At 42.9% G+C, this 25,161-nt stretch overlaps 1 protein-coding gene across 1 annotated transcript in view; it reads left to right on the forward strand.

Annotated features, from left to right (window-relative positions):
• LOC132533385 (uncharacterized) overlaps positions 1-25,161 on the forward strand; it is an 81,570-nt gene that overhangs the window by 50,622 nt on the left and 5,787 nt on the right. Inside the window, exon 2 of the mRNA XM_060174193.1 lies at positions 12,026-12,088. Within this exon, the coding sequence (XP_060030176.1) occupies positions 12,026-12,088 (63 nt within the window). The remainder of the gene's footprint in view (positions 1-12,025; positions 12,089-25,161) is intronic.

The following is a 25,161-nucleotide window of genomic DNA, read 5'->3' on the forward strand; positions in this document are numbered from 1 at the left end:
TGTATCAGTTATTTTCTCTTCCAATGAACCACACACTGAACACAGCTGGAAAAAAAACACAATTAAGATATAATTCCTGAACAGGTGATACATAGCAGGTTTTTTTTTTTTTTTACTGATTCTAAGTGTTAGAGAATTCACATTAGTAGGGGCCCTTCTGGGTATATATTTATAGAATAGTATCTATAGGGTTTCTCCCCTTAAAGATCTATGAAAAATTTAAAAAAAGAAATTGAGTAGAAATATTTGGGCCTTTGCAAGAATTAGACCATATAAAATTTGCTATATAAACAAGAGCATTACACCATGTTCTGATAATCTATTCTACCTCTTTGCTTAAGACTTCATGGAAGCCCTGCTCAGGATGAGTAGGAACACCGGCAATGATTAAGCTTTCTTTACTGTATCTTCTACTGTTCTTTCTTTTTATTTTTTTTTTTTTTTGCCTCCAGGGTTGTCACTGGGACTTGGTGCCTGCACTATGAATCCACTGCTCCTGGAGGCTATTTTTCCCCTTTTGTTGTCCTTGTTGTTTATCATTGTTGTTATTGTTGTTGCTGTCATTGTTGTTAGATAGGACAGAGAGAAATGAAAAGAAGACAGAGAAGGGGAGAGAAGATAGACACCTGCAGACCTGCTTCACCACTTGTGAAGTGACCTCCCTGCAGGTGGGGAGCTGGGGGCTCAAACCAGGATCCTTATGCCTGTCCTTCTGCTTTGTGCCATGTGCACTTAACCCACTGCACCACAGCCCAACCCCCTCTCCTACTGTTCTTACCGCCTCCCCAACTGTGGCTGGGTATGAAGACTTGATTAGGAGCCTTGTTAAAAATCACGGATATTTCAGAGACATGCATTTTCATTCTTGCTTTACTTGTATTCTTCAAACAACTGCTATAAAGGGGTAAGAAACAATCCATAATACTCCTTATTGGTTTGAAACTAAAGTAATAATAACAATAATAGTGTATTTCCTTTACCATGCACTATATACTCTCCTCCCCATTCTTCCACTTTGTCTTTTCTTTTTGAATATTTTATTTATTTATTACTGCATAAAGACAGAAACTGAGAGGGGGAGGTGGGGAGGTAGAGAGGGAGAGAGAAAGAGAAACACCTGCAGTACCACTTCACTGCTAGTGAAGCTTTCCCCCTGCAGGTGGGAACCAGGGGCTTGAACTTGAGTCCTGTGCACTGTAATGTGTGCTCTTAACCAGGTGTGCCACTGCCTGACTCTCACTTTGTCTGGTTTCTTATGTGGACTGTACATGTGAGATCTGTTTTATGACTCTGGACCTCTCTTGATTCTAGTGCTCTGGCCTGCCCCTTGGTTCCTAAGCCTGTGTCACAGAACTCACTTCTAGACCCCCACGGCTCTCCATCTGCAGGCCATTGGCCAGCATTGTTCCTGTAACTTACCGTGTTACTTTCTCCCTCTCTCTTTAATTTTTAACCTTTATTTACATATTGGATAGAGATAGCCAGAATTGAGAGGAAGGGGGGAATAGAGGAGAAGGCGTGCATGTGTGCGTGTAAGAGAGAGAGAGAGAGAGAGGAAGCTGCAACACTGCTTCACCACTTGTGAAGCTTTCCTCCCTGCAGGTGGGGGCCAGGGATTTGAACCTAGGTCCTTGCACATTGTAACATGTGAGCTTAACCAGTTGTGCCACCACCCAGCTCATTCTCCCTCCCTATAACAAAACACCTCACCAGCCTACAATAATATCATGAACCGCTTTGCACAGGTCTCCTGGGCATTGCTCCACTCTGTTCCAGGTGCTGTCAACTGGGGTGGCTTGACTGAAATGTGAGCATCCATTTCCTGCTGACCTCACTCATGTAGTGGCAAGTTGGTGCTCATAGCAGCTGAGGCTCAGTTTTTATTCTCCTCCAAGGCTTCATGGTATGGTCATCACAGGAAAATTAGGCTTCTTCCAGAGAAGACAATTTCATCCAGAGAGCAAGATCAGAAGTTGCCTCAACTGCTTAGTCTCTGGTTTTAGAAGTCTCAACACACCTATTTTACTGCAGGTATCAATGTCAGCATAGATTCAAAAGGAGAGGAAACTGACTTCCCCACTCCCCCTCATGATAGAAGAGTGACTCGTGGAGATAAGGCATCTTGCTGCAGCTATGTGCAAAAATACAGAGCCCACATATACCCATGCCATCCCTACCTCAACCTTCAAGCTCAGAATCTCAACACAAACAAATGAAAGTCATGGATCTTTTGACACCCAGAAGGGATTTTTGGATGGATAAACAGTTTCAGTAGACTTCACGAAGCATGCTGAGTAATTACCAGCTGTGAGTTAGTGCAAGTCTTAGTTGAGCCTTCTAGGTCTGGGCTCATTTATATTCTGTCTCCCACAATAAGCTGCCTTCCCTGTGCTGGGGCAATGTGTGGGGTGTTGTAATTTCCCTTTTCAACTGAACTGAAAATGGCTTTTCCACTGAACTGTGTCATGGCTCATGTTACATCCCTACTCAGCATCCATCAGCAGGAGCTCACGGTTTCCTCCAGGTCTTCTAGGAGCTGACTGACAATCGCAAGACCTCCAGAGTCTGTGCTTGTTAAGACTTCGGTGTGCAGATTGCACTCTGTGTCAGGTATAAGAATTGAGAGCTCCCCTTGAAAGTTTCCTAAGTGATGTTTTTATAAATGTAGAAGAATTTGAGATTCCACTTACTGCTATCGTATGCTAAATGGCCCCCAGACTTTATGGCTTAAAAGTACAATCATCTGGGAGTCGGGAGGTAGTGCAGCGGGTTAAGTGCAGGTGGTGCAAAGCGCAAGGACCAACATAAGGATCCAGGTTCGAGCTCCCGGCTCCCCACCTGCAGGGGAGTCACTTCACAGGCGGTGAAGCAGGCCTGCAGGTGTCTCTCTTTCTCTTCTTCTCTCTGTCTTCCCCTCCTCTCTCCATTTCTCTCTGTCCTACCCAACAATGATGACAACAATAATAATAACTACAACAATAAAACAAGGGCAATAAAAGGAAATAAATAAATATTTTTTAAAAGTACAACCATCTTATCATCTTACAGTATTTGTTTATTAATGATATAAAAGAGGAGGTGAGAGAGCGAGTCAGAATTATCACTCTGGCACATGCAATGCTGGAGATCAAACTTAGGACCTCATGTGTGAGGGCCCAGTGCTTTACCCACTGCAGCACTTGTTGGACTGCACATCTTACAATATTTTATAGGCTTATGCAGATCAAGAATTCAGTCAGGTTTCAGTGGGCAGTTCTTTTCCTCTCTTTGGCACTCGCCAAGGTTACTCCATAGTATTCAGATGGCAGGTGGGGGCTCCAAGACGGTGTCACTCACATGTCTGACACCTTGGCAGTGACGGCTGAGAGGCTGGACTCACTTGGGGTTGTCTCCTGGGATTGTACATGAGGTTTCTCCAGCACAGTGGTCTCTGTGAAGTTGAGCTTAATACTCCACCAGTAAGTGTCACTAAAGTCACTATTCAATTCATTACTAGAAGCTCGCGAACCAAGTCCAGGTTCAAAGAAAAGGAATTAAACACTATCTCTTGATGGGGGACAGGGTGTAAAGTCATGCTTTAGGAGGACTTGTTGGGTAAGAGATATTATTGCACCTTTTCATGAAATATTCTGTCAATAATACTGGGTCAGTCCTTGATAGAGCAAAATTACTACCAGGAGACAAAGCGATCTAGCTAGCTTGTGGGCAACAGATTTGGTCCATATTCCCAGAGGTATAAAGAATAAGGAAGCTTCCAATGGAGGAGATGGGCTAGGGAACTCCGGTGGTGAGAACTATATGGAATTATTTCCCTGTTATTTTACTGTCTTATTAATCATTATTAAATCACTAATAAAAAATTTTAAAAAGAAATTCACACAAAAGACTTACCCTTACCCTCATATTCTTGCATATCTGGCCCTGTTTTGCTTCTTTTTTCTTCTCTTTGCCCTCAAATTTGATATGCCCCCAATTTGACTTTGCTTTCTCGATATTTTCAGATAGAATTTACCTATTTTATGTTCCATTTCCTCCTGACCCCATTAAGTGCCTAGAGTGAAAAAAGCATCAAACTGGGAAGTTACATCCCAATGCTCCCATTAATGAGCTCGGATAGCTAGGCATCTGATAACCATTGCAATTTTCTTATTTATACAATGCAGGGAAGTGGGTTTAAAAGGTAACATAGTCATCAGCTTTGATTCTAATCATTCCTAAACCTAATCTGACTTAATCAGTAAATGGATAACAGTCAAAACTCACCATCAAACTCCACTAAGAGTACTCATCGACTTTCAGTAATTCTGGGTCGTTGCAGAAGGAGAACTTTGAAAGCTCATTGGAATACAAATAGGAAAAAGGTCTCTTTCTGTAACTCTCCTCCCCCCTCAATTTCTCTCTGTCCTGTCAGATGAAAATAGAAAGGAAAAAAAAAAGAGGAAAAAAATGGCTGCCAAGTGCAGTGGATTTGTAGTGCAGGCACAGAGCCCAGCGACAACCTTTGTGGCAAATGTAAATAAATAAATAAATAAATAACTTACAACTTTCTTTCTTTCAATGTTTTATTGTTGCTGTTGGAGCTTCATAGCTCTAGGCTAATAGTTTCAGACAGAGGGAGAAACAGAAAGATGCCACAGGATTGGAGGTTGTCCCTAAGTATTGGGGCCTGGAGTTGAACTGGGGTCATGTTCATAATATAGCAGATATATTATCCACTATCTTGCCTGCCAAAGACTTACATACTTTTTATGCACAAGTATCTGGTTGGAAAATGTGTTTCATAAATTAAATTAAGCCTTATTTTAAAATAAGCTAAATAACTTGGCTAAATCACAACAAAGCAGTGAAGAGAATCCAGGTCTCCTGAGATAAGTTCAGTGTACTCTCTTACCCTATTTTTCTGATATCTGTCTTTAAACTTGGGAATATTGCAAGGGCTCATAGAAATGAAATAGAAAGGGCAAAATATTGAAGAATATTGTATAAAATATTTCATATGAATTTTACTAAAAACTAAGCAGGACCAACCACCTTGTTGTTAAAACCCAGAACATGGGAGCAGGTATATAGTTTACAAAGATCAGGTGAGTAATATTCCATTATGTATACATACCACAACTTTCTATTTTTTCAATGTTTTTGTTATTATCTTTACTTATGTACTGGATACTAACAATCAGAAATCAAGAGGGAAGGGAAAGATAGAGAGGAAGTGAGACACAGAGATACCTGCAACACTACTTCACCACTCACAACGCTTTCCTTCTGCAGGTGGATGCTGGGAGTTTGAGCCCGGGTCCTTGTGCACTGTAACATGTTCACACAACCAGGTGCACCACCACCCAGCTTCTACCACAGCTTTTTTAGCCACTCATCTGTTGTTGGACACCTAGGTTTCTTCCCATTTAGACTATTACAAATTATGCTGCTGTTAACATAGGTATACCTAGATCTCTTTGGATGAGTGTGTTTGGTTCCTTAGGATATATCCACAGGAGAAGGCTTGCTGGGTCATATCGTAGGTCCATAATAAAGTCACCCTGTTCACCTCCTCTTGGATGAAGCTTGAAGGAATCATGTTATGTGAGATTAAGTCAGAAAGAGAAGGTTGAATATGAGATGATCTCACTTACGGGAAAAACTTGAGAAACAAGAACAGAAAGGGGAAGTACCAAGTAGAAACTGGACTGGGTTTGGTGTGTGGCACCATAGCAAAGGCCTCCCAGGAGGGAGGGCAGGGAAAGTAGGTGGGGCAGGGACTTTGGTATATGATGGTAGAAGAGGACCTAGGCTAGGGGTGGGAACGTTTTGAGACACCTATCATGGTAAAATGAGAAATTTCCCCCATGTATGAACTACTGTACTGTAAATCATTAGTCCCCCAGTAAAATAATAAAAATATGAATAAATAGAATGGATTTCTCAAAAAAAAAAGTTGAGGAGGCGAGACTAGCAGATACATAAAGTAAGGGGAGTTTAACAGAGAGTAATTGGATAGGAACTTTTTCTCTTTGGGACATCAGAAACACAGACAAGGGTACTCACCTTTCTGTTATTTCAAATTAAGTTCCATTCCCATAAAGAAAATCTCCTCCACACCACAAACTCATTTGGGGTCTCCCTCCCCCATATCTGCAATTGACCACATAGTTCAATTTGTAAAGAAAGTAAATCCAACTCTGTGTTTCAATTTTTTTTTGTGGAAATTTACCTATAAATAATGTTTTAGGTTTTTCTCCCTCCTTTTCTATAATAATTTGTCATTACTGATATCTGTAACGGATATAAAAATAAAATAAATTTTTAAAGAATGGCTTTTTATTATCTTTCTGTACAAGTTTCACATACCTACAGTAGATTTATAAAAGTTAATAAAACGTATGAAAGGATTTCTTGACTGTCCTAACACACCACCATGGGAGACATCAAGGCTGACATTATAGATTTAGCAATGAGGTCAATCTATGCTCTAAGAAGGGCAGTTTTTAAAAAGTGTATTCTTATTTTTATTCAGCAGCGTACAATGAGGAACCTCTTTTGGCAACAGCTAAACATATGGTTTACACTCAGTCAGAAGTAAGACTGATGCCCTGGCGCCACTGTTTTATTTTAAAAAAAAAAGATAATAATGAATTCAGAAGAAAGCAATCCAACAATGTGACAGGCTTTTGTTAAATTAAAATGGCGTGTTTACAGCCAGCAAGATAGCTCACTTAGCAGGGCAACTGCCTTGCCCATGTTTGAGCCTCCAGCACCAAATGGGAGTATATGGCCTGGGGGGAATTTTGGTGCTGTAATGTCTCCCCTCTCTGTGTGTCACTGTCTGTCTCTCTTATCTAAAGCAGTCATCCTTGAGTGGTGAAATTGTAAATGCACGCGATCCCAAGGCCACAAAAAAAAAAAAAAAAGGAAAAGCAAAGAAAAACAGTATGCAAGGGGCCTGGTGGTGGCACACCTGGTTGAGAGCACATGTTACAATGCTCAAGGACCCAGGTTCAAGCCCCCAATCTCCACCTGCAGGGGGAAAACTTTGCAAGTGGTGAAGCAGGTTTGCAGGTGTCTCTCTCTGTCTCCTTCTCTCTCTGCCTCCCCTTCCTCTTGACATCTAGCTGTCTCTATCCAATAAATAAATAATGATAATAAAATTTTTTTAAGTATGCTTATTTTATTAATAAGGTTTTTATAAATTAGTGTGGAAAACATTTTGAGAATTCTGTAAAAAAAAATAAATAAAAATCAACCTGCCATATGGCCCAGCAATTCCTTCCCTAGCCTTCTATGCAAAGAACGCAATAACACCTAGATTCATGCACACCTGTGTTAGCAGCAATGCTATTTGTAATAGCCAACATTTAGAAACAACCCAAATGTCAACAACAAATGAATGGGTAAAGATATATACTAATTACACCCCTGGAAGAAATAATGACGTATTTTCCTTTGCTACAACATGAATGGAAGTTGGAAGAGATACATTGAGCAAGACAAATCAGGACAGAAACCAGATTATCTCACTCACAGATGGTCTCTAATTAACAAAACAAAGGATAATACTGGTTGAATCCTCAGTGGACTCTAGCTTAGCACAGTCAATTTGAAGATTCAAAAGTGGGGATGGGGCACTAAGGGAATGTTGGCAACCGAAGTCCCTATGGTAGAATAAGATGATGACTTGGTTGAGGGAAAATGTACCTTGGGAAAATATGGAAATGTTATCTTGTGACAACAGAAATGCTACACTACATCTCCTCAATAAAGTGACATTGGAATTAAAATGATGATGATGATAATAATAATAATAATAATGTTACTTGTTATTGAACATGGCTTTTGAATGATTTAGGTATGGATATTTTAATCTTCACATTCTTTGCACTTGGGTAGTCTTAGCTGGCCAGTTTGCAAGCAAAAGCAGTAAGTGCTAGTTTCTACAACTTTTCTGCTTAGAGGTTTTAGCAGAATAAGAATTTATTTCTTGCTCACATAGTACTTACTAAAGTTTGGACCACTCCCCTCCTTGGCTCTACTATAAGTTATGGTCCAGATATTTATGGGTTTTTTTTTTCCATCGAATAGTTCTACCATCTGAAATATGCAACCACAGAAGGAAAAAAGAGTAGAGATAGTGGAGGAATCTTACATACTGAAATTGTTTGTAGGTTACATCACTTCTCTCCAGAATTTTGGGGCCAGAATGCTGTTACATGATGTGAATCTAATTGTGAGGGAGTTTGGGAAACATACTCTTTTTTTTTTTGTACCTGGAATAAAGAAACAGGAAAACACTTAGCAACTGGCAGGGTCATTTGTAATTGAGAGATTCCTTATGTTTCATCACAGCATGATCAACAACATTGTGCAGTACCTTAGAATCTGCAATCCTGTTCTGTCCTTGATGACAGAAGTAGTCGAAATACCAACCTGTCTGCTCTCACTCTCTCTCCCCTTATTGGCAACAGCAGCTGTTCTAATAACATAGTTGATTTGGGCACATTAATAGTGGATCCTCATAATAAGCATATCTCTGTCAGACACAGGGCTTTCACTTTCATGCACTATCTCAACTGATCTGCACAAAATTATATGAGTGCTCATTACTTTATCTCATTTTACAGATGAGGAATGAAACTTGAGTGAAATAATTTGCTCATACAGTGATAAATTGGAGGGGCTGGGACTCCTCAGGGCCCATTTGGCTCCTGAATCTGTGGTGTTTTGGTTTTTTTTTTTTTTTTTTTTTTTGCTTCTAGGGTTATTGCTAGGGCTCAAAGCCTGTACTACAAATCCACTGCTCCTAGAGGCTATGTTTTTTCCTTTTGTTGCCCTTGTTTTATTATTGTAGTTATTATTGTTGTTATTGATGTCATCCTTGTTGGATAGGACAGAGAGAAATTGAGAGAGGAGGGAAAGACAAAGAGGGGGAAAGATAGACAGACACCTGCAGACCTGCTTCACCACCTGTGAAGAGACCCCCCTGCTGGTGGGGAGCTAGGGGCTCGAACCAGGATCCTTGTGCTGGTCCTTGCGCTGTGTGCCATGTGCACTTAACCTGCTGCACTACTGTCTGCCCCCCCCCCCATGAATCTGTGTTTCTAACTCCATGCTCTCTTAGCCCCCTGTCTGGAAGGTTGTTGCCAGGGAGGGGAGGAAGAAAAGCCCACACTGGAGGAACTTAAGACTTTTTTGAACTTGTTATCACAGCGCCTGAACACTGGACATCTCTCTGCTCAGATCCTCCTGACAGCTTTTCCCCCACGTCACCCAGGTTGAGGTTGCGGGTCCCTATGCCTCTGCTCCACCTCAGAGCCCACTCATTTTCCAACCAGTCATATGAAGGGAGCTGCATGTATGTGAAGCATGGCTGTAGAATGCAGCCTGGTGGGCAGGCAATATAGCTCAGCTGGGAAAAGTTTCTGGACTTCCATGTACACAGCCCAGCTCCTACCACACTGGGGGAACTTCACTATGTGGTGTCTTTCCCTCTCTGTGCGTCTCTCTTTTTAAATTTGATTTTTATTTATTTTTGATAGAGGCATAAATTGAGAAGAAAGTGGAAGATACAGAGGAGGGAAATACAGTAGCACTGTTTTAAGACTCATGAAGTTTCCCCCTGAGGTGGGGACCTGAGGTCTTGCACCTGAGTCCCTGCACACTGTAATGGATATGTCCAGCCAGGTGTGCCACCGTCCTGCCCCGTATTTGTTTTTCTGTCTGAAAATCTTGATCTAGAGTGGTGAAGCTCCAGTTCTTCTTCTAGCATTTGCCCTTCTTCTGTAGCCAGTCAACAGCGTCAGGTTGAGCCTGATGTAAAGTTTTGAGACCTCCTTTGAATCTGGAGAGGTGGCAGTCGTTGACTATGTGGGTCATAGTCTGTCTGGAGCCGCAGGGGCAGTTCGGGTCGTCTCTGGCTCCCCAGCGATGGAACATAGCGGTGCACCGGCCATGGCCTGTTCGATAGCGATTGAGGAGGGCCCAATCATAACGTGCTAGGTCAAAGCCGGGTTGACGCTTGCAGGGGTCTGTGATGAGGTGTTTGTTCTTTACCTCAGCTGACTGCCAACTCTGTTTCCAAGAGACTGGAACAGAGAAGTTCAGTGTAGGCGTAGGGGACCAGATTGGGTGACGAGACGTCAAGCGTTGGACAGGGTGGGCGAAGATATCCTCGATATTGGCAGGTCTGGTCGAGTGTAGACGTGGGAAATGAACTTAGATGATGCCGCATCCCGACGATTATCTGGCGGGGCGATGTTGCTAAGAACTGGCAGCCATGGAACCGGGGTGGAACGGATGGTTCCAGAAATGATCCTCATGGAGGAATATAATTTGGAATCGACCAAGTGGACATGGGGGCTACGGAACCATACTGGGGCACAGTATTCTGCAGTGGAATAGCATAATGCCAGAGAAGCTCCAGTGACAAAAAGGAATGAAGGAAGATAGATAGATAGATAGATAGATAGATAGATAGATAGATAGATAGATAGACAGATAGATAGAAGTAACCCAAGTGGGAGTCGGGTGGTAGCACAGCGGGTTAATCGCATGTGGCACAAAGCATAAGGACCAGCCTCAGTGTCCTGGTTTGAGCCCCCGGCTCCCCACCTGCAGGGGAGTTGCTCCACAAGCGGTGAAGCAGGTCTGCAGGTATCTTTCTCTCCCCCTGTCTGTCTTCCCCTCCTCTGTCCTATCCAACTACAACGACATCAGTAACAATAATAATAATAACTACAACAATAAAACAACAAGGGCAACAAAAGGGAAAATAAATAAATAGTTTTTAAAAAATTCTTTTTAAAAAAAGAAGTAACCCAAGTGTCCAACAAGAGAAGATGAGTGGCTGAGTAAGTTGTGGGTACATATACACACAGTGGAATACTATCCAGCTATTAAAAAATGGTTAATTCACCTTTTTCCCCTCATCTTGGATGGAGCTTGAAGGAACCATGTTAAATGAAATAAGCCAGAAATAGATAGATGACTATGGGATGATCCCACTCATAGATAGACACTGAAAACTAAGAACAGAAGAGAAAACACAAAGCAGAACTTGGACTGGATTTGGTGTATTGTACCAAAGCAAAGGACTCTGGGGTGGGGGTAGGGGGTTCAGGTCCTGGAACATGATAGCAGAGGAGGACCTAGGTGGGAGGTTAGAGTGTTGTGTGAAAAAATGGTAAGTGTTACACATGTACCAACTATTGTGTTTTACTGCCTACTGTAAACCAGTACCCCCCTCCCAATAAAAAGGAAAATAAGAAAAAGGAAGGAAGAAATGAAGGAAGGGAGGGAGGGAGGAAGGAAGGAAAAAAGGAAGGAAGGGAAGAGAGAGAAAGTGAAAAAACATGCCATTTCTTTAGAATAGGCACACTTGCCTTTAACTGATACACTGCTATGTGCTACCTTTCAATGTCCATGTGTCAACTTTATCTCCTGTTGGAACATGAAATGTAACTAGCATACAACTGTTGTCAGCCTGATGAGCATACGCTAGACTTATGCAAACCCACAAGGGATTGTGGGTATAAAAGAAGTTTATTTAAGAGAGTGTCTGTCAGAAATCACTCTGTGTTCCTGCTGCTCTTGCTCTGCTCTCCTCCCCAGGACCCGCCATGCCACTTCCCCCAGGACCTGAACACATGTAGCCGAGTGCTAGTAACTAGCTTAAAAGACTCATGGTTCTCTGCCATCACAACTAGCCAGTCTTTGCCCCTTTGCCTATTTTGCTATACCTAAATAGCCCACAGTGTAATAAGGCCCCCCCATTTGTTAAACCCCCAGATAAATCCAGTTAAAGTCTTTTATTTTTTCAATTACTATAATCTCCTCAACTTGAAGGCAAACTTGAGACCAGAGTCCGGGGCTTCCTCCAAGATCTAGCACAATACAAGCTTTGCTGATTTAAGGCAACCAGCCTTGATGTCTGTCTGTTCCCTTGGAAATTCAGTTTCCTCCTCTACAGAATCACCTCGCTTGGGTGTAAAAACTCTAAGGGTCTACCCATCCCATTCTGATTCTATAATTTCAGGAACTGCTCTTCCAGGGTACACTGTCAAGTCATCCCAAGTCCAAGTCACTGAAGAGTCACAGGGTGAGTATAGTTACCAAGCTTTCTAGACAAATATGACCATAACTGAGTTTCCACAGAGGGAATTACACTTGAAAGTAGCAATAGTCATTATTATGCAGTGACTAATAATGCAGCAAAGAGTTATAAAGTGACTCTTGCCCCAGTCATTCATCAACTGACACTCTCTAAAGAGGTGCTTCTGTGAACAGGCTGCTGCTCATTTATTCAAATCAAGTAATCAGCATCCACCCTGTCCTCTGGGAAGGTCCAGGCTGAATGATTAGGAAACTATGTAGACTGGATTTTTTTGAGAAATCACACCATGGATTTTTTTTCCTTGCTACCACCAGGGTAATTTCTGGGGCTCAGTGCTTGCACAACAAATCCACTACTCCCAGTGGCCATTTTTTTTCTTTTTTTTCCCCTTTTTTTTTGATAAAGACAGAGGGAAATTGAGAGGGCGAGGGGAGATCAAAAGGTAAAACAAAAAGAGACACCTGAGGCCCTGCTTCACCACTCATGAAGCTTCCCCCTGCAAATGGAGATGGGGGGCTTGAACCTGGGTAACATGTTCACTTCACTGCATATGCTACCACCCAGCCCCCACACTGTTTCAATAGTGTTTTGGGGACACTTCTTTGGGCTGCAGGGCATTGTGTGTGTGTGTGTTTTAATGTATTTTATTTGTTCTATTTTATTATTTTTATAATTTTTTATTATCTTTATTTATTGGATAGAGACAGCCAGAAATCAAGAGGGAAAGGCATGATAGAGAGGGAGAGAGACAGAGATACACCTGCAGCCCGACTTAACCACTCATGAAGCTTTCCCCCTGCAGGTGGCGACCGGGGGCTCAAACCCGGGTCCTTGCACATTATAATATGTACGCTCAACCAGGTGTGCCACCACCTGGCCCCTGGGGCATTGTGTTTTATGATCATCAGGCCTCTTGAGTTTCTTTTTCTTATGCTTTTATTTATTTACTAATGAGAAAGATAGGGGGAGAGAGAGAGAGAGAGAACCAGCCATCACTCTGGCACGTATGCTGCCAAGGTGGAACTCAAGACCTCATGCTTGAGAGTCTAATGCTTAATCCACTGCACCACCTCTTGGACCGTGCCTCTTGAGTTTCTAAAGGCTCAGTGTAGACAGGGCCCAGGCAGCCTCCAACTGTCTCACGGGTCAGCACAGGGACAATACTTGGAGAGGAAGAACTCTACAGTCAGCTATACATTGTGTTGAGTCAAATGGCTTGCCTCCATTTCTGGTTTATCAAATAGTTCCTCTGCAGACAAGCAAGCTTAAAAATCAGGTGGGTTTAATTTGAACATGATGGTGGCCCTGGCTGGAAGTACTGGCTCACCTGTAACCTAAGGCTCTGAAGGTTACCACCAGCCAGGAGGGATGGTCTAGGACCGCCAGCCGAGGAACTTTCACCACCTGGAAATTGTCAAAAATGTCCTCAGACATGAGGCTACTGTAAAATGAAAAAAATAGGGATCCAGTTTACCACTCACCAGGATAGAATAATAGCTGAAGGTCAGATCATTCCGTGGATGCCAGATTAAAGCATAAATCAAGCCAGGCTATAGCTACTTGATGGCAAAATATCTGGCAAGTTTTAGTAGTTTTACAAATCCACCGCTCCTGGAGGCTTTTTTTTCCCCCTTTTGTTGCCCTTGTTGTTTATCATTGTTGTTGTTGCTGCTGGGTAGGACAGAGAGAAATCTAGAGAGGAGGGGAAGACAGAGAAGGGGAGAGAAAGGACACCTGCAGACCTTCTTCACAGCCTGTGAAGAGACCCTCCCCGAAGGTGGGGAGCCCGGGATCCTTACGCTGGTCCTTGAACTTCACACCATGTGCACTTAACCCACTATCACCCACACACCCCCCTTTCTTCTCTTATGGCAGCAGCATTATTGCTGAGATTTGGCACCTACATGATAAAACTACTGCTTCTGACAGTTTTTCTTTCATTCTTTTCTTTTTAGAATATAGGACAGAGAGGAATTGAGAGAGAAGGGGGAGAAAGAGAGCGAGTAAGAGAAAGATGTGCAGCACTGCTTTACAGCTTGTGAAGTTTCCCCCAGCAGGTGGGGACTGGAGACCTGGATTTATGTCCTTGAGTATGTTAATGTGTAGTGTGTGCTCTACCAGAGGAGCCACTGCCAAACCCCGTAAAGCACACTTGACTTTTTAATTCAAATAAACAGTGTTTTCCTTTCCTCTGAGTTGATACCGCATCCCAGAAACACTAGCCTGGACTTCTTCCAGGAGATCCATGAGCTGAATTTTAAAACTGCCCTCCTGACACACACACACACACATACACACACACACACACACACACACACACAGAGAGAGAGAGAGAGAGTTATAAAGCTTCTTCCCTATTTGCTGAGTCTTTTAGGCACCTACTGGATTTCTTGACTCCTCAGAAAGAATATTTCTAAGGATTCTGCAAGCAAAGAGAAATATGCTTTCTTCCTCTGGAAGAAACAATGGGCCAGAAGGGAGGATCTATGTATGTGATACTTTCATCCCACCCACCTTTCATTTCTGCCATAATTTCATATCATTCTTATGATATGAAAAATGCATGTCCCTAGGACAGGAGTGATTGGCAACAGAACACTATGCATGATGTTTTATTGCAATCTGTCCTTCTTGTTGCCATTCCTTGAAACCCCTGCGGTGTGTGTCATACTGAAACGTCCATCAGAAGTCCTGGGCTTTGTCTCTGAGCACACACAAAGAGAAAATGTAATCTCAATGTATCTCACCCAGGCCTGGCCCTGACTGTGCAAAGGGTTTCTTCCAAGCCACAGCTGATGGACAAGTCAGGACAACACTGGGCTGTGCTAAGCCTTCCAGCTTTCTTTCTCCTACTCTCCATCCTAAGTGTTCAAGTAAGAAGCTATACATTCAGTGTCCTGAGATGAACAGAATGTAGCCCTCCTTATTTTGGTCTAGCACACTTACTTTTTTTTTCTTGTACCAGGAGATCTATAACAAGAGGTTTTGCTCCTCAAAAAACAGAGACTGAGTCAGGGAAACATCTCAACTGGTAGAACATGGGATTAGCTTGTCTGAGGCTCTTTGCATAACCATTATGCTGTCTACCCCCACCCTTGGCTGTGCTTAATTTTTATAAACTAGAATTGTCCTGTGGAAATAGATGCTTCTGTAGTGACTTAGATTCTGCAGTGTTTTATCATCTCTCTCTCTCTCTTTCTCTCCCTCTCAAGTTTAGAAATAGTCACACAAAATCACCATACCTGTTATACAATTTTTCTCCTGTCCATTGCGCTGCAGGGGTAATTTGAGTTGGCATTGATGATAATAAACACTCCAGTTTAGAAGATGCTAAACCAAGCTTATCAGAGCTCACGAAGAGAAACAAATTAGGCAAACTGAAGTAATATGAGCTAATGAAATTTTATTTCAAACATCCAGATCAATTAAGTTCAAGCATTTACTGGGCTCCTGCATGGTAAGGCAGCAGAGGACAGGGCTGAAGTGCTGATTGGGAAAATCTGAAAATATAGAGGACAGGCTATTCAGCACTTAGTGGATGTATTTCACTGATCTACTCGCTGAAGATCACATCACAATAAAACAAAGGGGAGGTGGGCAGAACACGTGTAAGAGTCCTGCTTATCGAGGTCCTAGGGGTTCATGTATTTCAAAGATTTGGTACCACAATAATTTGGTCAGTTTTCTGAGTAGGCATAAGTGGTAGAAAGAACTAGCCCAGCTTGCAGGGTGCAAGCCTTACTATGCACAAGGCTCTAGGTTCACAAAACAGCACCACCTGGAATGTCCATGGATGGTGGAGGCATGCTGTGGTGTCCCTGCTTCTCTTTCTGTGTTATCTCTCTTCTCTCCCTAAAAACAGAAGAACGAGAAATTGGTCCAAAGAAATTAGTTGAGTGCTAACACCCCACAAGTGCAAGGCACCACACTACATTTTAAAGAAGACATAAATGAGGATAATAGCATTCTGTGCAAGGGTGGGACAAGCCTGGGGTGTGGGAGTCAGGAGAACAGTGGAACATAGTCCTGGTTCTGCCACCAACTAACTTGCTGTGCCTCACATCTGAGTCGCCATTGCCTAATGTAGAGAATGAGGAAACTCAACTGGGTAATTTCTTACTTCCCTTTTAATCTCTCACATTCCCCATTTGAAGACAGATCATCCTCACTGCTGATAGGAAGCTATTAAAAGTGTCTCTTAATGCTTCTTGGCCACCAAGTCGCAGATGTCAACCTTACTTCCCTGGGCAAACAACCTCACCCATGATTCCTTGCTGGGATAGCCTGAGGGTGCTTCTTCCCGAGCTAGAGCTCTCTGGGTTGGAGAGAACTCAACTGGAGCCGATCTAGGCTGCTGCGTGGGAGAGGGATCAGGAACTCATGCTGCACTAACTTCTCAGGAGATACACTCTGGAACCCTCGGAGCCGGAAAGCAATTTCCAAGTGTCTTTAATCAGAAGAGCAGCTGTTTTTATACTCTCCAAGTAGGGTGGAAACAGGATGTGACATAGAGAGGGTGGAGTGAAAAGTGACTGGTGGAAGATCAGGGTGTGACAAGGAGAGGATCAGGGTGTGACAAGGAGAGGGGGCGGAGCAGGTGAGAGTTCTACCACTAAACCATCAATGCCCTGGAGGGAGTGTGGTACTTTATGTAAATGTAAAAGTGATTTATGTAAATAGACTGCTTTGAATGGGATCAAACCAATCCCTATATAGGCATACCGGTGCTTGGTTAAGCAGAAGCCAGGGGGAGCTGGCATACTACCCAACAATTCCTGGAAGCTTACCTCCCCAGAGTCCTACCCCACTATAGGGAAAGATAGGAACAGGTTGGGGGCTCTATGGAGAACAGTCTGGAGAACTCTCAGAAGGCTAGAAATAGACCTACCCTATGATCCTGCAATTCCTCTACTGGGCATATGTCCTAAGGAACCTAATACACCCATCCAAAAAGATCTGTGTACAAATATGTTCTTATCAGCACAATTTGCAATAGCCAAAACCTGGAAGTGACTCAGGTGTCTAACAACAGATGAGTGGCTGAGCAAGTTGTGGTATATATATATATATTACTCAGCTATTAAAAACGGTGACTTCACAGTTTTCAGCCCATCCTGGATGGAGCTTGAAGAAATCATGTTAAGTGAAATAAGTCAGAAACATAAGGATGAATATGGGATGATCTCACTCTCAGGCAGAAGTTGAAAAACAAGATCAGAAGAGAAATCACAAGTAGAACCTTAACTGGAATTGGTGTATTGCACCAAAGTAAAAGACTCTGGGGTGGATGGGGGAGGGGGGAGAATACAGGTCCAAAAAGGATGACAGAGGACTTAGCGGGGGTTGTATTGTTATATGGAAAACTGAGAAATGTTATGCATGTACAAACTATTGTATTTACTGTCAAATGTAAAACATTAATTCCCCAATAAAGAAATTTTAAAAAGAAAGAAAGAAACAGGTTGGGGGTATGGATTGACTTGTCAATGCCCATATCCAACAGAGAAGCAATTACAGAAGGCAGACCTTTCACCTTCTGTACCCCATAAAGTTCTTTGGTCCATACTCCCAATTGGATTATGGACCCCTATTGGAGGGGATGGGATGTGAAACTCTGGTGGTGGGAAATGTGTGGAATTATACCCCTATTTCCCACAATCTTGTTAATCATTATTAAATCACTAATAAAATAAATTTTTAAAAGTGACTCTTCCCCAGCCCCCTCTCTTTCTCCAGGCATGTGCAGAAGAGTAAGGAGGAGGCATGAAAAGCGGTTGCTAGGCTAGTCCTCTCAGCTGGAGAAGGCCTTCCTTAAAGGCTTTAACCCCACTGGTTACATGTCTGATACTGTTTTGAAACTAATCGAGTCCCTCTTTGCTAGGGCAGTGGCTGAGGGGCTATCTTAGCAGGCACACCACTAAGTGAACTGACTCTTACATCTCGTGCACACACACAGGCTGGGGATGGAGGGCTCGAAATCGGTCCAGGGAAATTCATTGAGTGCTAACACCCCACAAGTGCAAGACACCACACTACATTAAAAAAAAGACATAAGTGAAGATAATTGCATTCTATGCAAGGGTGGGACAAGCCTGGGGTGTGGTAGTCAATAGCTGAACATAGTCCTGGTTCTGCCACCAACTAGCTGTGCCTCACATCTGAGTCGTTGTTCCTTAATGCAGAGAATGAGAAAACTCAACTGGGTAATTTCTTACTTCCCTTTTAATCTTTTGTCCTTTTGCTTTTATTTTAATGAGAATGATGGTCTAGCACACTGTATACATTTTAGAAGTGCAGTTTCACACTTCCTCAAACATATGTCACCACACTACACCCAGCACCAATGGCCCATCCACCACAGCCCACCAGCCCTTTCCACCCTGAGAGACCCACTTTCCACAGTGCCCACCTCTGGTGACTGCAGTTTTGTGGCCACAGCACAAGGGTGTGTCTTCTTCTGGCTATGTCTGTTCTCTCTTCCATTTCTATAGACTTCCAACAAGAGTAAAATAACCTTGTATTTGCCTTTCTCCTTCTGATTTACTCCCTCCCATGCCCTCTGTGCTGTTGTAGATGGTAAGATCTCAGTGGTAGCCCACTGGGCCATGTCTTCACGCACCCATAGCTGACCTGGGATCATTTTTTCATCTGGGTTATCTGAATAGTTCTAATGGACAATATAGGTGTTTTTTTTTTTTTTTATCTCTTTTCAACCAGATGCATCCTTAGAAGAGAGAGTCCTAGGAATGGAAATGATGGATCAGATGGTAGACCTATTTTTAATTTTTTTTTTTTTTTTAGAAATCTCCATACTGTGTTCCATGGGGGATCCAACCAGAGTCAAACAAATTGAAATAACAAGACAACAAAAGTGTTCTGAGAGAGTTAATGTTGTCAGAAGTACCGCCAGACCATGGCTATTTAAAATGCAAACAGCCTGTGGGCTGTTTTTCTCTGTGGGGGACAATGGATTGGAAATAAATCTCTGGGATAAAAGATGAGTCATGGTCAATGATCTTCTCAATCATTTTCTTCCACCTCCCTATAGCCTCACTCATTGTCTCGCAAGTGAATTATTTGTGCACCAATATGGGGGAGATGGGTCTCCACCTGAGAGATCTGGGTATAGATGTGACTGAGTCGGTGAGATAGGAGAGGATGCACATGTCTGGGCAAAAGCTCTAAATGGGGTTTCCGGTGGTACATCCTCTTGCCCTGCCCTCCACCGTTAGAACAACGCACTCCACAAATGTCTGCAGCTGTCCAAATGGAGATGGCACACTGAGCCTAATCAAGTCAAGCAAAGTCATAACTGAGCCATAGCTGTCATGTAACATTAACCAGAAATACCCATGTGTATTGTCAGGCACTGAGATATCTGAGTTGTTCGCTACAGCAGCAAAAGGACTCACTGTTGTATTGTTAGTGCACTTAAGGCCACAGTACTCAATGAGAGCACTAAAGGAATAAGTGTAGATTTTGTTTAAAAGACGGAGTCCTTAGGAGAGTTAGAAAAAAAAATAGATTGATAAACATATACAAAGATATCAGAGGAAAAATTAGAAAAGAACTATCCAAGGGCCTTTCTTATGAAAAAGGGTACAGTCTACAAAGTCAAATGCAGCTGAATAGAGAGAAAACAAAAACACAGAAATAACATCACATTCAGCAAGAAGGAGAAGACTGACGACTAAAAAAGATGAGCTCAGTGAATTAGTGAGAATTAGCTTACAGTTACGTCATCTGTACATATGGTCATCACCAGGGCTTCACTATCCCCAAACAGCTCTGCTGGGAGAGAGAGAGAGAGAGAGAGAGAGAGAGAGAGAGAGAGAAGGAGGAAAGGCAGCATCACAGCACTAAAGATTCTCCCAATGTGGTGGGGGCCAGGCTCGAGCCTGGGTCATGTTCATGATAAAGTAGACACACTATACAGGTGAGCTATCTTGCTGGATAGTATGTATGCATGTACATATATGTGTGTATTACACATGAGGTGAGAATGTATGAAGCAGAAAGTATGAGACAAAAGGTACAGTTTTGTTTTTTTTTTTGCCTCCAGGATTATTGCTGGGGCTTGCTGCCTGCACTATGAATCCACTGCTCCTGGAGGCCATTTTTTTTCCATTTTTGTTGTTGTTCTTGGATAGGACAAAAAGAAATTGAGAGAGGAGGGGAAGACGAAGAGGGGGAGAGAAAGACACCTACAGACCTGCTCCACCACTGTGAGAAACCCCCCCCTCAGCAGGTGGGGAGCCTGGGGCTTGAACTGGGATCCACGAGTGCTTGCACTATGTGAGCTTAACCCAGTGCACCACCACAGGGTCCTCAAGTGCCACTGTACAGATTCTTACAAAAGAGTGCAAAGGTGGGGCCAAGTGGTGGTGCCGTGGGTTAAGCGCATGGTGGTGCAAAGCACAAGGACTGGAGTAAGGATCCCAGTTTGAGCACACCTCCCCAACCGCTCCCCCCCTGAATGGGGTTCGCTTCACAAGTGGTGAAGCAGGTCTGCAGGTGTCTTTCTCTCCCTCCGCTCTGTCTCCCCCCCTCTTGATTTCTCTCTGTCCTATCCAATAACAACAATGATAACAATAATAATAACAACAATAAACAACAAGGGCAACAAGGTAAAAAGAAAAAAAATAATACAAAGGCATAAAAACAAAACTGGAGGGATTTGAGAGGTGTAGGGAATTCTCATCTGTTTTCCAAGTGAGGAATAATACAAAATGTTTCTAAGTGGGTGGGAAATCCATCAAAAGGCTATCACTTCAAGATCATATAATAAACTCATTGCTGCTCAGAGGAGTGAGGAATAATGCCAGATTTGGTAGTGAGTGTTTATGCTGCTACTGTTTAGTGATGATGCCACCAGGAATCCAAAGGAGAACATTAAAACCCTGCCATGCCAATTAATCTCCTTTCTCTCCCTTTCTCTCTCTCTCTCCCCGTTAAGGAGCCACAACAAAGGAATAGCTAACAAGAAGTTAAAAGCCAGTTTAGCAACGGTGTTTCAAATACCGAACACTACAGCTCAAAGCCCTAATGCTGATGGATTAAGACCCCACAGCTCTGGCTTCTCCCTCAAACTGTAGTCTGGATACAATTATAGAGAACCACAGCATAAAGTTAATTGAAGAGAGAGGTCATGTGTGAGATACTATTACACAGTCCAGTAGAGTGGAAGCTAGAATAGCAGAACAGGGGCTGTCCGTATTCCTATACAATGATCTCCATCTGTTACCTAGTGAGGCTCAGCCAATGTCTTGAGTTCCAGTCATTTACATGAGTGACTATCCCTCCTTTGAAGAAACAGCAAGGGTGTAGTCAGTTAGCTGTGGAAAAGCAAGTTTTCATCCTTTATTGCTGGATGTTATACTCCAGGGTATATGTTATACTGAAGAGATAATTAATTTATATTTAACTGGGAACTTCTGAAGATGCTGTCCTAAGACTGGAAAAATAGCTCACTTTGATAGTGCACTGTTTTGCCATGTATGCAAGCCAGGTTCGAGTCCAGCCCCTATTACATTGAAGGAAGTTTAGATGCTGTGATCTCTCTCTCTCTCTCTCTCTCTCTCACACACACACACACACACACACACACACACACACACACCTTTCTTTTTCTCTGCCTCTGTAAAAGTCAAACTAGAGCAGTGAAACCCCAGAGAGTACCAAAAATAAGAGAAGCTGTGCTAATCCAGAAACACAGACTTCACAAAATGAATATTTCACCATCAAGATAGACTAGGCGCCAGGTGGTGGCACACCTGGTTGAGCACACATGCTACACTGTGCAAGGACCAAAATTCAAGTCTTTGGTCCCCACCTGAAGGGGGAAAGCTTTGGAAGTGCTGAAGCAATGCTACACATATCTCTCTGTCTCTATCTCCCCCTTCCCTCTAGATTTCTGGCTATCTCCATCCAATAAATGAATAAAGATTTTTTTTAATATAGGGGACTAAGAGAACTATTTGAGGTAAATGTGCTAAGTTCTCAGTTTTCCTGGTTCATGCAAACTTCTGTGGTTCATTCAATTCTTGTAAACTTCTAGTACATTCCATTATGGTCTTGGTACTGTCCTTCCTAAGAAAGTTAAATGAACATTCTCTTTTCAAACTGCCTATAATAATCAAGTCACTCGGCTTTTATTGCAAAGCAAGAAGGATGGCAGTAGAATCCAGTGGCCATGCTTCATAGGTAACTCAAAGGTAATTTCATAATTCAAAATTAATTAGGCGAAGAGAGAGAATAGGAGGCACATTTTAGGGTATTAGTTCATGCCAAGTTCAAACTCATTCCGTCTCCATTGCCCAGTGTGAATAATTATGTCATTAATCTAAATCAGAGGCAAACTGTTGTGGCTTCCACACATTTCTAGGCAAATAAAGAAAACTGTCACTTCTCCATTTCAACTAATGCTCTAAATACAGCTACAAAACAACCACCCTTTAATTTATTTGTGGAGCATAAGTTGCCTAGAGCTCAATAAACTATAGAATACAGAAGATGCAAGTTAAAGAGAAGAATAAGGGAGTCAGGCAGTAGTGCAGTGAGTTAAGTGCATGTGGCGCAAAGCGCAAGGACTGGTGTAAGGATCCCAGTTCGAGCCTCTAGCTCTCCACCTGCAGGGGAGTCACTTCACAGGTAGTGAAGCAGGTCTGCAGGTGTCAAAAAAAAAAAAACTTTTCCCGCTAATTCGAAACAGAACATTGGGCAGGGAAAATGACTATGGAGAGCAGCCAAATGCTGAAGAAGAAGGATTTAGGGAAGGACCAAGAGGAAGAGGTGATGGTGTCTTTTTTTTTTTTCTTAGTCCCCATTTTCCCCTTTTACCCCATAGGGACTCAGAGAGATATGGTTTGGGGAGAAAATTATTAAAAATGATGAAGGGTGAGGTAGTAACATAATGGTTATGCAAAAAGGCTTTCATGCCTGAAGCCCCAAAGTGCCAGGTTCAATCTCCCTGCACCAGCATAAGCCCAAGCTGAGCAGTGCTCTGGTAACGGAAAATAAAAGGTTCAATTATTAGATGCAATGAATTAGCACTGGACACTGGACATGATCTCTGACTCTCTCCATTCTTTGTTGTTAAGACAATGTAGTGGGGCTGGTCGGTAATTCACTGGGTTAAGCACACATGGTACATTGCATAAGGATCCCAGTTCGAACTCCCAGCTCCCCACCTGCAGGGGGGTCACTTCATAGGTGATGAAGCAGGTCTACAGGTGTCTGATTTTCTCTGCCCCTCTCTATCTTCCTCTCCTTTCTCGACTTGTCTCTGTTCTATCCAACAACAACAATAATAATAACAACAGGAAAAATGGGGGAAAAATGGTCTCCAGCAGCAGTGGATTCCTAGTGCAGGCACCGAGCACCAGCTATAACCCTGGAGGTAAAGGAAAAACTAAATAAATAAGACAACGCATGTCTGCCTGCCACCTTCCCCACTACCGGATGACCTCCTAGCTCATGCAGAGAGTAGTGAGCATAGCAGGACAGGGACCAGAATGGTTCCCCATCATTCCTCTCTTGTGTAGGTTTTTCCAGCTTCACAGAGTAGAGGAGGAGACTGTGGAGAGATAATAAGCCAACATCATGGGAGGGCAGCTCCACACTTCTATACTAAGAGGGAAGGGGCTCAAAGCCCACTGTAGGCAGGGCCCCTGGGTGCCAGGAATCCCAGAGGTAGTGAGGGACAGTCCCCACTGCATCCTCAACACTAATTCTTCTGCAGAGCTGTAGGGCAGACACATAATTCAGTTCATTCCTGCCAGCTGGGACAGACAGGAGAGCCTGCAACCACAAAGACAGAGATATGGAGGTGAGAGGTAAGGCACTACTTTCTCCTAAAGAGCCTCCAAGACCTGGCAGGGTATCCAGAGCTCCAGATTAGCTTTGTATGTGTTTCACTGAAAGAAAGAAGCATTCCAAGTCTGCCTCTATTTCTTTTTGCTTTTTTTTTTGCTCTACTGGGGGGATTAATGGTTTAACAGTCAAAAGTAGAATACAGTAGTTTGTACACATATAACATTTCTCAGTTTTCCACCTAACAGTTCAACCCCTTCCGACACCTCTTCTGCCATCTTGTTCCAGGACCTGAGCACTCCTCTTCTTTTTGCTGTTCAATTTTTCCATCTGTCTGGAATTCCCTTCTTTGTTTTGCCTTAATCATCCATAGGACTATTTTACTTTATTTTATTTATGCTTTATTTTGATGATTAAACATTGGCTTGCAATATTATATAATTTTTTGGGCTGAGTGGTGGCACACCCATTGAGAGCACATGTTACTATATATAAGGACCCAGGTTCAAGCTCCCATTCTGCACCTTCTGGGGGAAGCTTCCAGAGCAGTGAAACCAGTCTGCAAGTATCTCACCGCCCCCCCAGGGTCATCACTAGGGCTTGGTGCCAGCACTATGAATCCACTGCTCCTGGCAGACATTTTTTTTAAAACACTTTATTGGATAGGACAGAGAGAAATTGATAGAGGAAGGGGAGATAGAAAGGGAGTGAGAAAAATAGACACCCGCAGACCACAGGGTCCCCTCCGCTGATGAGGAGCCAGGGGCTCGAACCCGGGCCCTTGTGCTTAGTACTATGTGTGCTTAACCAGGTGCATCACCACTCAGATCCCCTACCTCTCCCTTTCTATTTACCCCTCCCCTCTCAATTTTGATCTGCCCTAATTAAAAAAAAAAAAGTAAAGAAAGGGAGGAGAATGGAGGGAAAATGGCTGCTTGGAGTAGTGGATTTGTAGTGCTGGCACTGAATTCCAGCAATAACCCTGGTGGTGAAAAAAAAAACAAAAACAAATGTAAATTGGTCCAACCCCTGTGGAGAGCAGTCTGGAGAACTCTCAGAAGGCTAGAAATGGACCTACCCTATGATCTTGCAATTCCTCTTCTGTGGATATAGCCTAAGGAACCCAACACACCCATCCAAAAAGATCTGTGTGTACTTACGTCCGTAGCAGCACAGTTTGTAACAACAAAACCTGTAAGCAACCAAGGTGTCCAAAAACAGATGAGTGGTGTTAGAGGCAGTAACTC

Source organism: Erinaceus europaeus, chromosome 16 (genome assembly GCF_950295315.1).
Source record: "Erinaceus europaeus chromosome 16, mEriEur2.1, whole genome shotgun sequence".
In the NCBI taxonomy this organism is placed as follows: Eukaryota; Metazoa; Chordata; class Mammalia; order Eulipotyphla; family Erinaceidae; genus Erinaceus; species Erinaceus europaeus.